This window comes from Acomys russatus, chromosome 21 (assembly GCF_903995435.1).
Source record: "Acomys russatus chromosome 21, mAcoRus1.1, whole genome shotgun sequence".
In the NCBI taxonomy this organism is placed as follows: domain Eukaryota; kingdom Metazoa; phylum Chordata; class Mammalia; order Rodentia; family Muridae; genus Acomys; species Acomys russatus.
Genome location: NC_067157.1, coordinates 10,704,574 through 10,718,691, shown reverse-complemented (window position 1 = coordinate 10,718,691; position 14,118 = coordinate 10,704,574). Strand labels below are relative to the sequence as shown.

The 14,118-nt window shown below is 47.5% G+C and overlaps 1 protein-coding gene and 1 pseudogene across 1 annotated transcript in view; one reads left to right on the top strand and one right to left on the bottom strand.

The window, feature by feature from the left end:
* Positions 1 to 14,118, top strand: part of Slc22a16 (solute carrier family 22 member 16) — a 34,038-nt gene extending 19,920 nt beyond the window's left edge. Inside the window, exons 7-8 of the mRNA XM_051164064.1 lie at positions 5,166 to 5,265; positions 13,852 to 14,118. Coding sequence (XP_051020021.1) covers positions 5,166 to 5,265; positions 13,852 to 14,118 — 367 coding nt within the window. The remainder of the gene's footprint in view (positions 1 to 5,165; positions 5,266 to 13,851) is intronic.
* Positions 7,023 to 7,503, bottom strand: LOC127205277 (60S ribosomal protein L21-like; annotated as a pseudogene).

Genomic DNA, 14,118 nt, shown 5'->3' with positions numbered 1-14,118 from the left:
ATACAGTATTCTGCCCAGATGTATGCCTGCACACCAGAAGAGGCACCAGATCACATTATAAATGGTTGTGAGCCACCATGTGGTTGCTGAGAATTGAACTCAGGACCTTTGGAAGAACAGACAGTGTTCTTAACCTCTGAGCCATCTCTCTAGCCCCTTATTTTTATTTTTTAAAGATTTATTTAATTATACAGTGTATACAAGTGTTCTGCCTATGTGTGCCTGCACACCAGAGAGGGCATCAGATCTTGTGAGCCACCATGTGGTTGCTGGGAATTGAACCCAGGACCCCTAGAAGAGCAGCCAGTGCTCTTAACTTCTGAGCCATCGTTCCAGCCCGAAGTTTTTATTTTCTAAGGAAAAAACACCTTTTTAGTGACTTTCTTTCTTTCGTTCTTTCTTTCTTTTTTAAAGATTTATTTATTTTATGTATGTATGAGTGCTCTATCTGCTTGTACACCTGCGTGCTGGAAGAGGACATCAGATCACATTATAGATGGTTGTGAGCCACTATGAGGTTCCTGGGAATTGAACTCAGGACCTCTGGAAGAGCAGACAATGCTCTTAACCCTTGAGCCATCTCTCCAGCCCCGTGACTCTATTTCTTAGCATATAAAAAAGCCATTTTTTTCTTTTTTGGTTTTTTGAGACAGAGTTTCTCTGTGTATCCTTGGCTGTCCTGGCCTGTAGATCAGGCTGGCTTCGAACTCACAGAGATCCGCTTGCCTTTGCCACCCTGTGTGCTGGGTTTACAGGTATGCGCCACTATGCCCAGAAATAGTCTATCTTACTGGTAGCAATGAAGAACCTGGCTTTAAGCTTTTTGCAAAAGTCATTGGCTAACTGCTCACCTACTGGTACCTTGGGCAGCATTCTATTGTGGAAAGCAACTGATTTTAGAGGCAAGTCCACATGCCACCATCCTAGAAAATTCTCTGGCCTTTTTCTAGGAACTCTATGTCTACTTGCCTTCCTGGGCAGTGAAGGCCTGTGCCCACCAGGTTGGGGAAATGCAGTTTGGCTGTAGGATCAATGGCTGGGTGGGCAGTTAGACAGAGAGCACCTGGGCAGACATAAATCCAAGGAGAACCGTCTCAGGTCCCCATGTGACCAGTATCGAAAGCAGCAGACTGGCTTCTCAAACAACTGGCCCATTACCCCAGCTGTGTGAGGGTAGATGTGGCCTTTTCTTCTTCCCTTCAGGTCATCCAGAGTGTGTGGTGTACATGCATGTGTGTGTTTGTGCGTGTATGTGTGTGTGTGTGTGGTATGAGTGTATATGGTACGGTGTGTCTGTGTGTGTTGTGAGTGTGTATGGTATGGTGTGTATGTGAGTGTGTGCATGTGTATGTGTGAGTGTGTGCATGCACGCATGTATGTGTCGTGAGTGTGTATGGTGTGGTGTGTGTGTGTGTCTGGTGTGGCGTGGCGTGTGTATGTGCATGTGTCTGTGGTGTGTATGTGTGTGTGGTGTGTGTTTTGTGGTATGTGTGTGTAGTGTACGTGTCTGTGCTGTGGCATGGTGTGTGTGTGTGTGCGTGTGTATGTGGTATGTATGTGTGTGTGGGGTGTGTGTAAATCTAATAAACACACTTTCTTTACTCCTCAAAATGATTCTGTTGATGTTGGTATCATAGTCTCACAGTTTAAAGACTGTAAAGCCCGGACTCAAACGAAACCCAATGTCTTGGCCAAAGACACAAAGCACTCAGATCTCCATTGCTGGGCCCTTCCCGCCCTCCAGTGGGAATGTGCATGGAAATAAAATATGGGCGTTAGCAAGGGATGAGCTGCTTGCCCTGAGCTTTAGGAACAGGGTGGGGAAAAAGTGTTCAGGGCAAGGGCTTCTGGGAGTCCTCTCAGATCACACCAGGACAGTGGCAGCCCCGTGCAGCTGCACAGCGGCAGACAGGATGGCATGCAGATCACAGGAATGGGCCTTGGGGATTCAGACATAACACAGCAGAGTGAGGCTGTGTGCTCGCCAGCGCAGGCTGGCAGCCCATGGCTCTGCAGAGATGAGAATGCTCCGTACACAGAGCACATATTTTCCTGTGGCCTCTGAGCTCTTGCATGGATTTCTGCCCAGCTCCAAATCTATTCACAGCCTATGTATTATATGCAAAAAGATGGCAACCCAACCAGACCATGTTGGCTGGCATTGCCATTAGTGTATATGATGGTATTTTTAAGACTATTGTTATTTGGTTCGTTGGTTTACAGCCACAGACACATGTCCTCAAAAGTAAACTGGACAAGAAGGAAGGAAAGAAGGGAGGGACGGAGGAAAGGAAGGAGGGAGGGAGGGAGAAGAGCCCAGCATATGAATATTTAACACAAGAAATCTTTCACCAACTCAGCCAGCTTTCTGAACATCTTCAGATTGCACGCAAAACTGCTTATGCGTGGAGTTTTCCTCAGAAGAGTTTCACACATTAGTAAGTTAGTTACTTACAACCGTGGCAGCTTAGAAAAGACAAAGGGCCATTGACTTCTTGTTGGTGGTGGTTTTTTGAGACAGAGTCTCACAGCATAGCCCAGGGTGGGCTCTAACTTGTAGCGGCAAGCCTCCTGCCTCAGCTCCCCCCCCCCCCCACCAGATGCTGGAGTTATAAACACGAGCAGCCACGTCCAGCAGTAGCAGTGACTCAGAGACGCCTTTAATCCCAGCACTCGGGAGGCAGAGGCAGGCGGATCGCTGTGAGTTCGAGGCCAGCCTGGTCTACAAAATGAGTCCAGGATGGCCAAGGCTACACAGAGAAACCCTGTCTTGAAAAACCCCAAAAAAAGAGAATGCACATTGAAAGCAGCCTTTGTGGGGCCGGTGATGTGACTCAGTGGTCGAGCATCTGTGTTAGATTCATTTCAAAGCTGGCCCCAGTGACGTGCTTCTCCTACCAAAGCTTTACCTCCTAAGGATTCCATACCTTCAGACAGCGCCACAGCTGGAGAGCAAGTGTTCCAACATGTGAGCCCACAGGAGGTATTTCCTAGTAAAACCACAACACTCCTTCCTCGGCCCCAAATGGCTCACGGCCACCTCATGATGCAAAATCTGCTCAGTCCAACTTGAAAGATTGTAGCCGTTATCCGTCCCAACACTGTTGAAAAGTCCCAAGTCTCTCCTGAGACTCAAGGCAATCTTTTAACCATGACCTACTGTAAAAACAAAATGCAAATGAAAGCAAATTATGGACTTCCACTATACGCTGGCACAGAGTACACATTCCTATTGCCAAAGGGAGAAATTGAGGCACAGTGCGTAGATAGATGAGATTAAAGCTAGCCTGAAACCTGGTGGGCCAAAGGCCACACGCTGGAGCTTCATGCCCAGTGTCCCTCTCCGTCTCCCTCAGTTCCTGATGGGGTCCCGTTCCCCTCCGAATTCCTGAGCTAGGCATCTCCTATCTATTTCTCCTGGCACTGCTGTCCGCTGTCTCCCAGGGTCCCACTAGAACGGCCTGTTAAGATCTGCTGATAGCATTTGGTGGCTTTTTAAGCCCAGAGGTCCAAAATCTCCCACATGCCTTCTATGGAACGAAGGCCTGAAAGCCACATGGTCAGGCTCACCACGGCGATGGCCCCATCACTTAGTACCAATTTCTGCATTAGTTTCATTTCTGTTGCTATGGTAAAAACTCCCCCAACAAAGCAAATTTTAAGAGAGAAAGGATTTATTTTGGTTTGTAATGTGTTGGGGGAGGAACACAAGGCTGTCCGATAACATCAGCAGTCCTTCAGGGAGAACAAAACCAAGTGGGACCAGGGCCTAAACGTCAAAGCCTACCCCAGTGACATATTTCCTCCAGCAAGGGTCTATGTCTTAAGGGTTTCACAACTTTCCCAAACAATACCACCATCTGGGGACCAGGTGTCCCTCGAACCTATGACGGACAGTTCATATTAAAAAAAACCACAGCTCCCTGCATGCCTGATGACCTGGGTTTAACCTGTAGCATTGAATAGAACTCATACAAGGTAGCTCATTGTGTTAAACCTTAAAACTCCGAGGGAAAATCCACGATGGCCCAATTAAAGTAAGCTCCATTTAATACTGGCCAGGAAGATGGACACTGGACAGTTCCATACCCAGGATTCCCAGAAAATGGCATTGAATTAGGTCAGTCAGGTGCTCATAAAGGCAGAACCCACAACGCTATGGGAGCAAGCATTTGTCCTGATGTACCTCCCGCCTACGTGTGATCAAGCACATCCTGTGCAGTCGGGGCGACCAAGCTTGTTTGCTGAAGTGAAAACATGTGGCTTGCTATCTTAGCTGAAGCTATTGGTTCCTTGGGAAAGTGGGGGCTGGCTTGCGGGTTAGCTTTAGCCCTTGCATTCCTGCCTTGAGCTGTGTTCGGAGTCAGGCCCCTGACTCTGTGGTGGGAACCTGTGCATAGCCCTTACAGCTGAAGATTATAGCTCTAGCTGCAGAGGATCTGATGCCTGCCTTCTTCTGGCTTCCTCAGGCACCTGCACACATGTGTTACATGTGCGCGAGTGCGCGCATGCACACACACACACACACACACACACACACACACTCCAAAACAAATAAATAAATAAATAATTTTAATATTGTTTTATGTTAATAGAGCAGTACACAGACAAATATTTTGTTCTCCCAAATTCCCATACCTTATCCTAAACAAATCTGTTTGATCCTTCATATTAAGCTAGATCTGTGTACATATAGGCCTTATTTAAATTAGTGATTAAAGATTAGAGATGGTGCCAGGCAGTCGTGGTGCACGCCTTTAAACCCAGCACTCGGGAGGCAGAGGCAGGTGGATCTCTGTGAGTTTGAGGCCAGCCTGGTCTACAATGTGAGTTCAGGACAGCCAAAGCCAAACAGAGAAACCCTGTCTTGAAAAACCAAAAAAAAAAAAAAAAAAAAAAAAAAAAAAAAAAAAAAAAAAAAGATTAAAGATGGTTTATGCCTTTCTTACCTTATATGCATGCTCATATACATAGTTTTTTCATAGAATGAAGGTAGAAGCCATAGGTGGTTTTAGAAACATCTGATTTAGTGTGAGTTTTATTACTTCTCCTCACTGTGGGAGAATGAAGAGGCTGGGATGTGATGGTTCTGTCATCCCCTGCACCCTCTGCTTTGCTTGTCCACTGTTGATGTCACCATGTCTTAATTCTCCTGGTGTTTTCAGGTGCTTGGCTGTGGGGAGCAGCAGCATGGTGTCCCGCGTGGCAACCTTGACCATCCCACATACCCACCAGTTCACCAAAGTCTGGACCTTCCTGCCAGAGGTTCTTATCACTTCCTAGACACTGGGGTAGCGAGAGGCAGCGCAGCCGACGTTGCCATGTATGGTTTCATTTTCTGAAGGCTAACGTGATCAGTGTATAATGGAGGTTTGTAGAAACAGGGCAGCTCACCAGTGGGTAAGTCGGGAGGGTGGGGGCGGTTTTATTGTCTGCTGACCTCCTGGAGCCCCCTCCGAGCTATCCTTCCCTCTACTCCCCCCTTAGCCTGGAGCCACCAGCACTTCAGCAGAAAGATCTCTTCCCTGTGTCACCACCATCTAGCCCAGCCCCTGCCTCTGCCCTTCCACAGTGGGTCTGTTGCTCTGGGAGAAGGTGTGGGGGCTGCCTGTTCCCTCACAGAGTCTGTGGTGCCCCAAGGAGCTTTCCATGGATGAGGTGTCCCTGCGTTCTTGTGGCCCCAGCAATATGAGCTGTTGCCTTGGGTTTGGAGAGGGAGAGCAGCACGCTCAGGGCTGCGTGGAGAGACCGAGGGCCTGGGATGGTGGGTGGGTCACCATCGTGCCCAGGTCTGCCTGGCTTTTCCAATCAGGATGAATATGGGGGCTGGGGAGGACAGAGAGCAGGGATGGTGGTACATGATGCTGCCATTCCAGGGACCTCGGATCCTCAGCGTAAGGGCCTCCTTCCTCCAAACCCCACCTTTCAGTTGTTCCTCTCCGTTCTTTGAGGTTTCAGTGTGCCCCTCCTCCACTTTCCTCTCTTCCAGGCTTCAGACATGTCGTATTTTTAGCCTCATGGCTCTGGATATCTTTGGAGCTGGTCGGTAATTTAAAGTCCATCCTCTTCTCGCCTCACACTTTCAGTCAAGTCAATGACCTCAAGCACAACACATGGGCACGGCCTACTATCCATCCCATTGTTCTTTCTACCCCATTGTTTCCCCTCACATCAATGATCACATATCTCATTCTCCCTAAGAACTACCTTCTTCTTTCTTGAATACTAATATAGTTGTGTATGTGTGTAGTATGTGTGTGTGGCACACTTTGCATTTGTGTGTTGCATGAATGTGGGTCCAGAGGTCAGAGGTCAACCTCAGTTGTAGTCATACTTTTTGGGGGGCTGCTTAATTGAGTTCTCATATCTACTACCCTCCCAACCCTTATTCTACCCTAATCCCTTCCAACCCACTAACACAAGGTAGGAAGGAAAGCAGGTTAGAGGGAAAGACATCACGGGACCCCCTTAGACTACTTCTGGCTGAGCAGGGGTCTTGGGTTCCCTGGGGCAAGTCCAATCTTCATTGTTAGCACATCTCCAACTTCTCCTTAAACCAGTACAATAGCAACCAGAAGCAGCAGGGGGAGTAGTAGCCTTCTCTTCGGAGCACAGCCCCCATCCCTCTCTTAGGGCTCTGGCATTTATGACCTCTCAAGAGTCCCCAGAATTAAACTATCTGCAGCTGGCCAAAAATTACGCCTCTGCTAGTCCAGGAAGCAAACCATAAACACCTGCTGTGAAGCAGCCTCTTATCCCACACCTGGGATTAAAACAAAACCATATTCAGACAACATAACTGGGTTCTTTTTTTCCCCAAACCAGTGTACTTGTTTAATAAATATTTGTCCATTTTCTAACTAAGAGTACGTCATTTAAAAGGACATAATAGTAAAATTTGAGTAGGAAAGACAATGAACTAGCACAATTAAGATTTGCTTTAACATTTTAAGAGAGAAGACATCACACTTCGGCTTACTAGAAACACTTTACATTGCAGGCCCTTTGTTTCCTTTGGCACATCAGGCCATGAATTCATACAGAACGGGCTCCAGCAGCTCAGCCTCCTTCTCGTTAGTCCTCACGAAGTCTGCTCTCTGGGTGGCGCAGGCTGGCGCTTCAGCTGGACCCAGGTGCCCTTCTCCTTGGCCTCTTTTTTCTTCTGGCCGTTCTCCTTCACACGCTTCAGGAAGATGTCCCCACTCTTAGAGCGCTTAATGTGCTCGATGCGCACGTTGATTGTCTTGGCGAGAATCTTGCCCTTAACCTGCTTGTTCACGACGATGCCCACAGCATGCTGGGTGACATTGTAGACTCTTCTAGTTTTGCCGTGGTAACACTTACAGGGCGTTCCTTTTTGAACTGTGCCATTCCCTTGATGTCTAAAATATTGCCCTTTTTGTAGATTCACATGTATGTGGCCAAAGGAACAACTCCATGTTCCCTAAAAGGCCTAGAGAACATATAGTGAGTGCCCCTCCTCTTTTCCTTTGTGTTTGCCATTTTGGGGGGGTCACTGGAAGATGGCTGCCGTGGCCAAAAGGCATAACTGGGTTCTTCTATTTCTTAAAGATTTATTTTATTATGTACACAGTACTCTGCCTGCATGTACACCTGCAGGCCAGAAGAGGCATCATATCACATTATAGATGGTTGTGAGGCACCACGTGGTTGCTGGGAATTGAACTCAGGACTTCTGGAAGAGCAGTCAGTGTTCTTAACTTCTGAGCCATCTCTCCAGCCCCCATAACTGGGTTCTTAAAGAAACCAAAACTCTCTCTACATATGGCCCCCTTTAGTCCAAAAATGGCTTTTTCTCTAGCACCAATACACTATAATAAGAACAATTATGAGAACTATCAAGTAAGAACTATATTTACAATGTCCGGCCTTCTCTTTGGAGCACCCTCCAGGCACCCTCTGGGAGCTCTGGCATTTATCCCTTCTCCAGAATCCCCCAGAACTAAACTATCTGCAGCTAGAAAAAAAATTACGCCCCTCCTAGAGCATAAGACAATCACAGTTAACGAATAAGGACAAACTGAATCAGCCATCTTTGAAGCTCAGGTGCTTCTTGGGAGTCGCCATCTTTGAGGTAGGATTGCTCACTGACCTGGGGATTTCCAAGTGGTCTAGGCTGGATGGACAGCCAGCTCCCAGGGTTCCACCCACCTCTGCCTACATAGTGCTGGCGTGACAAAACATGCACCCACCACTACCACTGGCCTTTTTATGTGAGTTCTGAGGAGCCAATTGATGTGTTCTTGCTGTGTAGATAACATCTTATTAACTGAGCTTTTCTCTTCAACCTCACACTCTGTGTTTCTATGAAATTCACTAACATAACACCAGAAGACAATGAAGTGTTGAGTCCCGCCAAGTGACACCTTGTACATCCAAATGGCATGCAAGTTTCTCTTTGGGAATCACAGCCCTAGTGGAGTAGTTCCTACATCCCAGGAACAAATGATCAGTAAAATGTGCTTCTTGGTGGGTATCAGAGCTCAGCCTCTTTCACCAGATGACTCTAAGGCCGAGAAATAGCTTTGCTCAGAAATGGGTTTTCTCCCACTCTGGACCCATTGGCCCTTGGTTGGGGACCATCCTTTATTTAACTATTGAAGGAAAGTGGTGGCCACAGAGAATGTGATAAAGGAAGGGAATTATCTTGAAGTTCCAAATCGTGATGTGAAGTGAAAACTCTACGCTAGGGGACAAAGCAGATAATGAAGGTGATCAGCTGAGTCAAGTGAAATTGGTCATCCTAGCCAATAACTAACTGCCCCGTGCTGAAGGAATGAGAATTGAGCTGCATGCCTTGTTGGGTAAAACTGACGCCCATAATTAGAGTGGTACAGAAAACACTACAGTAGGTCCCCAGCTTTGATTGACCCAAGTGATTTTGAAAGCATTGATAGCTTGCCAGGACGGACCGTGCAAATTCAAAGAGCAAAAATAATATGGAATAACGGGGGAAGGGGGCAGCTACCTGATGTGCACAGGTGTTCAGGGAATGTCCGCCACCAATTTTAAGGCATGGAAATTCATGGAAGCATCTATCTTGAACCAGCACTTTGTTTCCTAGAGAGAGAGAGGAATGGAGGGAGGAAGAGATCACAGAGATCAAAATGTTCTTTAAAACAAGGAGCAGAACTCAAAAGAAAGAAAACAGACAAATGCATAAAGGCAAATGGCTATACATTTACACACAAAATTTTTTTTTAAAAACGTAGAGAAGCCGGGGCGTGGTGGCACATGGCCTTTAATCCCAGCACTTGGGAGGCAGAGGCAGGCGGATCCCTGTGAGTTCGAGGCCAGCCTGGTCTACAATGCGAGTCCAGGACAGCCAAGGCTACACAGTGGAACCCTGTCTTGAAAAACCAAAAAAAAAAAAAAAAAAAAAAATTTTAGTGAGGGATATTTGCAAAGGCATTTTAAGGACTGTAGAAGAAAAAGGTTCTTTTGTTTAACTGATACTTAAGTAGGCTTAGTTTTAAGAACTTTGTAGACGTAATTTTTTGTATAAAATAGATCCTGCTATTTCCTCCATGTACAAGCAAGAAAATAGACCTGCAGAAAACAATTATTACCCTTGGTGAGAGGCCTGAGGGCACTCAAAGAAAGAATAAGCAGGCTACCAAGATAAGACTTGACAGCCTATGACCATAAAGTGGGGGAGGAGGTCCCCCTTGGTCTTAGACCTAGGGGAGGGGAATAGGGTGAAAGTGGGAGGGAGGGAGGAACTGGAGGATACAAGTGATGGGATAACAATTGAGTTGTAATCTGAATAAATTAATAAAATTAAAAAAAAAAAAAAGAAAACAATTATTAGCCAAAGTCTCACTTGTTAAAGGAGACAGAATCTAGTGGTTTGAGTAAGAATGACCCCCATAGGCTTTTCTATGTGACTTCTTGGTCACCAGAGAGTAGCACTCCTTGAGAAGGGTTAGGAGGTGTGGCCTTTGTTGGAGGGATTGTGTCACCAGAAATTAATTTATTCCCAGTCAGATGCTTTCTCTTATAAGAGTTGCCTTGGTCGTGGTGTCTCTTCACAGCAATAGAACACTGGCAAAGACACAGAAGCAGGACTCCAGCTCAAATGCCATGTCTGTTGCACTGAGCCAACCCAACAAGATGGCGGTGTTAAAGGGAATGTAGCTGCAGTCAGTGTCCCTCCCACTTCCTGTCACTGGGGGCCAGGCTTATTCACCTGGACAGCCCCTGGCTGCAGGGTCACACGCACCTACCTTTCCAGGAGACTCACAGACGCAGCCTGCCATGTGCAATGAGTTTTACAAAGGGATCACTTTTTCAATTCAGCTTGTTTGTTGATGTTGAAGGGATGGAAACACCGAGAAGCTTTTAATTTCTCCTCTGAATGGAGATCCATGAAAATCTCTTGTTTTGGTGCTCTTGTTAGCAGCCATTACTTAATCCAAAAGCTGAACAATGGATTCATTTTTTTTTTTTTCTATACTCATAGGCCTCCTTGGTAAGGCTTATTTTGGGGACAGGGAGAGGAAAGTTACTTTGGCTCACAGTTTCAGAGGGCTTGGCCCGTGGTCGTTTGGTCCCATGTACTTTGGTGGCGGAAGACTTGTGGAGGAGATACTTCAGGGTGGGCAGGAAGCAGAGAATGTATTTTGAGTGTTGATAATAAACTAACCACCTTGCTAGGTTAAGAAAGCAGGAATGAAAGACAAAGCCTTGGATCCCAAGACTTCCAGTTGGTGAGGAGGGGAAAAAGGCTAATGTTGTCAGCCAGAAATATGGCTGGAGCATGGAGCAGGGGCGTGAGCTGCTGACCCAGGCTAGGGTCAGAGAGGCTCCTTGCAGGAAAGGCCTCCCCCCCACCCCCAACAGCCCCTGTATACAGGGGCCAGGAAGATTTAGCCAGGTGGGAAAGGGAAGAAGACTTTGGAACATGGAACAGAAAAGCAAAGGTTTGGAGGGAAGGGGACACTGGACACAGGCATTGTGTAGCTAATAACTATTTCAGGGAACCTGGGAAGACAGTAAACAGCCCAGAAGTGTGTCTACTGTGATGATGCCCAAGCTACAGGTGGGAAAGTCATATCCTGGTGGTCCTTGGTGGCCTGTTGGGTGTCTGCGGCCAGAAAGAGTCATTGTAAGGGCTGGAGGGATCCCAGGTTAAAAGGAGCAGATGCGAAAGAGAGACCTGTCGATATTGTGTGGGTGGGGGCACCCAGAGATCGCCTAGGATGAGACCCTGATGTGGGGGGAGTGTTCCTTCTCTCCTGGAGCTGGGAGATACAGATCCAGTAGACTGATGAGCAAAGCCCCTTGGAGCAAAGATGTTAAATTGTGGTAGGAAGAGGCAGCAAGGTGGAGGTGGAGACTGAAGGGCAGGTAGGAGTAGGTGACTGAGCTCCATTGGGCACAGAGTGGTAAAGGCAGTAGGATCAAACAGCCACTAGGGTAACGCAGGACAAAAACCTGTTCCTGTGTGCCTGGGAGAAGCAACTTCAGAGTAGGGGGACTGTCAAGCTACAGAGGGGCAAGCCCAGATAGAGCTGAGAAGGGGAACACAAGGAGACCTGGGGGACAGGGTGGGTAAGGGAACTCAAACACATGTCCTGCTTGATAAGATGTCACAGCCAGAGTGACAAGACCTTGAAACCATGTTTCTCTTGAGACAGTAATAATGCCAGCTAGTGTATATTGACTGTTCCTCATGGGCCCGGTACTGTTTCAGCCTCAACTACATCACCACCTCAGCAGTCCCTGTAGGCACCCATTATTACCCTTTGCATGTGTGTGTGTTATGTACATGTTCCTGTGGGTGTATCCAGAGGAGTTGGATGTGTAGAGGCTGGAGGTTGGTACCAGGTGTCTTCTTCAACTATTGTCTGCCTTTTAAAGGCATCATTTGTGTGTGTGCCCCGTGATGTGTGCATGTGGGTGCACGTACCACAGTTTGTGTGCAGAGGTCAAGGACAGCTCTGTGGCACCAGTTCTCCCCTTCCACCTTTATGTGTGTCCTTTGGGGGTTGGGCTCCGGTTACAGGCTTGTGCAGCACGCACCCTTACCTGCCAATCCACCTTTCGGGCCCTCCACATTGTACTTTGAGGCGGGGTCTCTCCCTGGGACGAAGCTACCTGACTTGGCTAGGCTGCTAGGCAACGCTCCAGGAATCCAGCTGTCTCCTTTATCCAAGTGCTAGGGTGAGGGGGTGCGTGCTGCTCCACCTGGATTTTTATGTGGGAATCTAGGGATCCAAACCAAAGTTGTCACACTTGTGCACGGCACAGCGCTTTATGGATTGAGCCTTTCCCTCCAGTCCTACTGGGTGCCGTTCTCAGACCTGTCATAGAGGTAAAGAAATTGAGAAGCCAGGACATTAAGTAACTCACCCAAGATCCCAGAGCTGCCGAGTGGCCAGAACTGGGCACAGTGGGCATGTGGACTATAATGGCTTAAGACTGTTTTTTTTTTTTTTTTTTTTAAGGGAAACAGACACCAGGAAGGAAAAAGTCAAGTGAATGTGGGGAGAAGGCGAGACCACTGGGGATGGGGACAAAAGGGGCTGAGGGCTAAGTAAGACTATTGAATCTCTGGAGAGATTTGCCTGAGCAGCAGGGCAGAGGCCTGATGGGACATTGTGGAGGTTCGTGGGATGGTGGGAGCTGGTCAGGGCAGCAGGATGGAGGAAGAATCGGGAACCTGGGGACTTGCCTACTGGCCGGCTGGCAGTTAATTATGTCGTGTGGCATGGCGAGGAAGTGTGCCAGGGAATCCTAGCCTTCTGGAAGCTGAGGCAGGAGGATTGTGGAATTGCAGCTAGCCTAGGCTGCGTAGTGAGATCCTGTCTCAAAAAACCAAACAAACAAATAAAAAGTTAAACTTTTTATAGGAAATCAGATACGCACTTCCTCACCAGGCCATGAAGCAATTCATTGTCATTGTCTTTATTATGTTTCCCCCTAATTTTTGTAGGTTCTGACTCCTCGGAAGTTTCACTTATTAGTTTGTTTCTCTTCCTCATCATTGACTGGTGTGATGGCTACAAAGACTCCATTTTATGCCGGGCATCCATCTTGGTACCCACTAGCTGTTTGTCTCTGACTCCAGTCCCTGGGAGCTAAGTTCCCAGTAACCCTGACTCAGTGAGCGTCCACCCAGAACTGCACAGCCAGGATCATCTACTTGCTGTGTTATGACTTCTGCAACCTGCTTATGCAGACTTTCAGGTTGCCTTGACTACCTAACCTTGGCAGAGCAAAACAACTCTCAGCTTGCTTGTGCTGGATATTCAAGGTCTTCTTGTGGTTTTTGCCTTTTAAAACCCTCCCCTCACCCCCGTCTGCTCATGGCAATCTCAAGTCTGGTTCAGAGACTGTTGTCCTGCTAGCAGCAATCAGGAAATCCTTTAATTATAATTGGATGGAGACCATGTCTTTTCCCAGAGGTCAGGAACTCCGTAACATTGGATGATGTGGGCTATGGACAGGTTTGACTGAGCGCTCAGTTGCCTGCCTTCTGTTTGTACATCCAGGGGTCTAGAAAAAGATGGAGGGGCATTTCCTGCCCCTCCCCCAACTATGCCACAGCTCCCAGGGCAGAGCTTGCAAGGGAAGTAATGCGAGCAGGAAGTGGTGTTTTGTGAATAAATGAGTGGAGATTACACCCCTAGGGTGCTAAAGCGAACTCCTAGCCTAGCACAGGCAATCTAAAGCCCTCAGCAAGGAACAAACATGTTAGCTTTTGACGTCAGTTCCAACTCGGTTGCCCTTTGAAAAAGGGTCCAGTAGCTCTTATTCTCTGACGGGGTACACTTCTTTTTTGCATATGTCATTTAGTATTGTTGTTAATTTTTACATTTCTTCTAGATTTCATTTGGGATCCTGGCCATACTGAGCGGACTGCTGTCACTGAAGCTTCCAGAAACCCGGGACCAACCGCTGCTGTCTACGTGGGAGACCATTGCGCAGCAGGCACCAGAAAACAAGGATTGGTCAGGTGGCGAAGCCCCTCCAGAAGCTAAGAGGCCTTCGTCAGGCAGAGGCCCTTCCGAAGTTAACACGGAACGGGAAACCGAGTGGGAACTGGAAAGCGTGGGAGTAATTCCCCTGGGGGACTCTGATGTTTATACATAA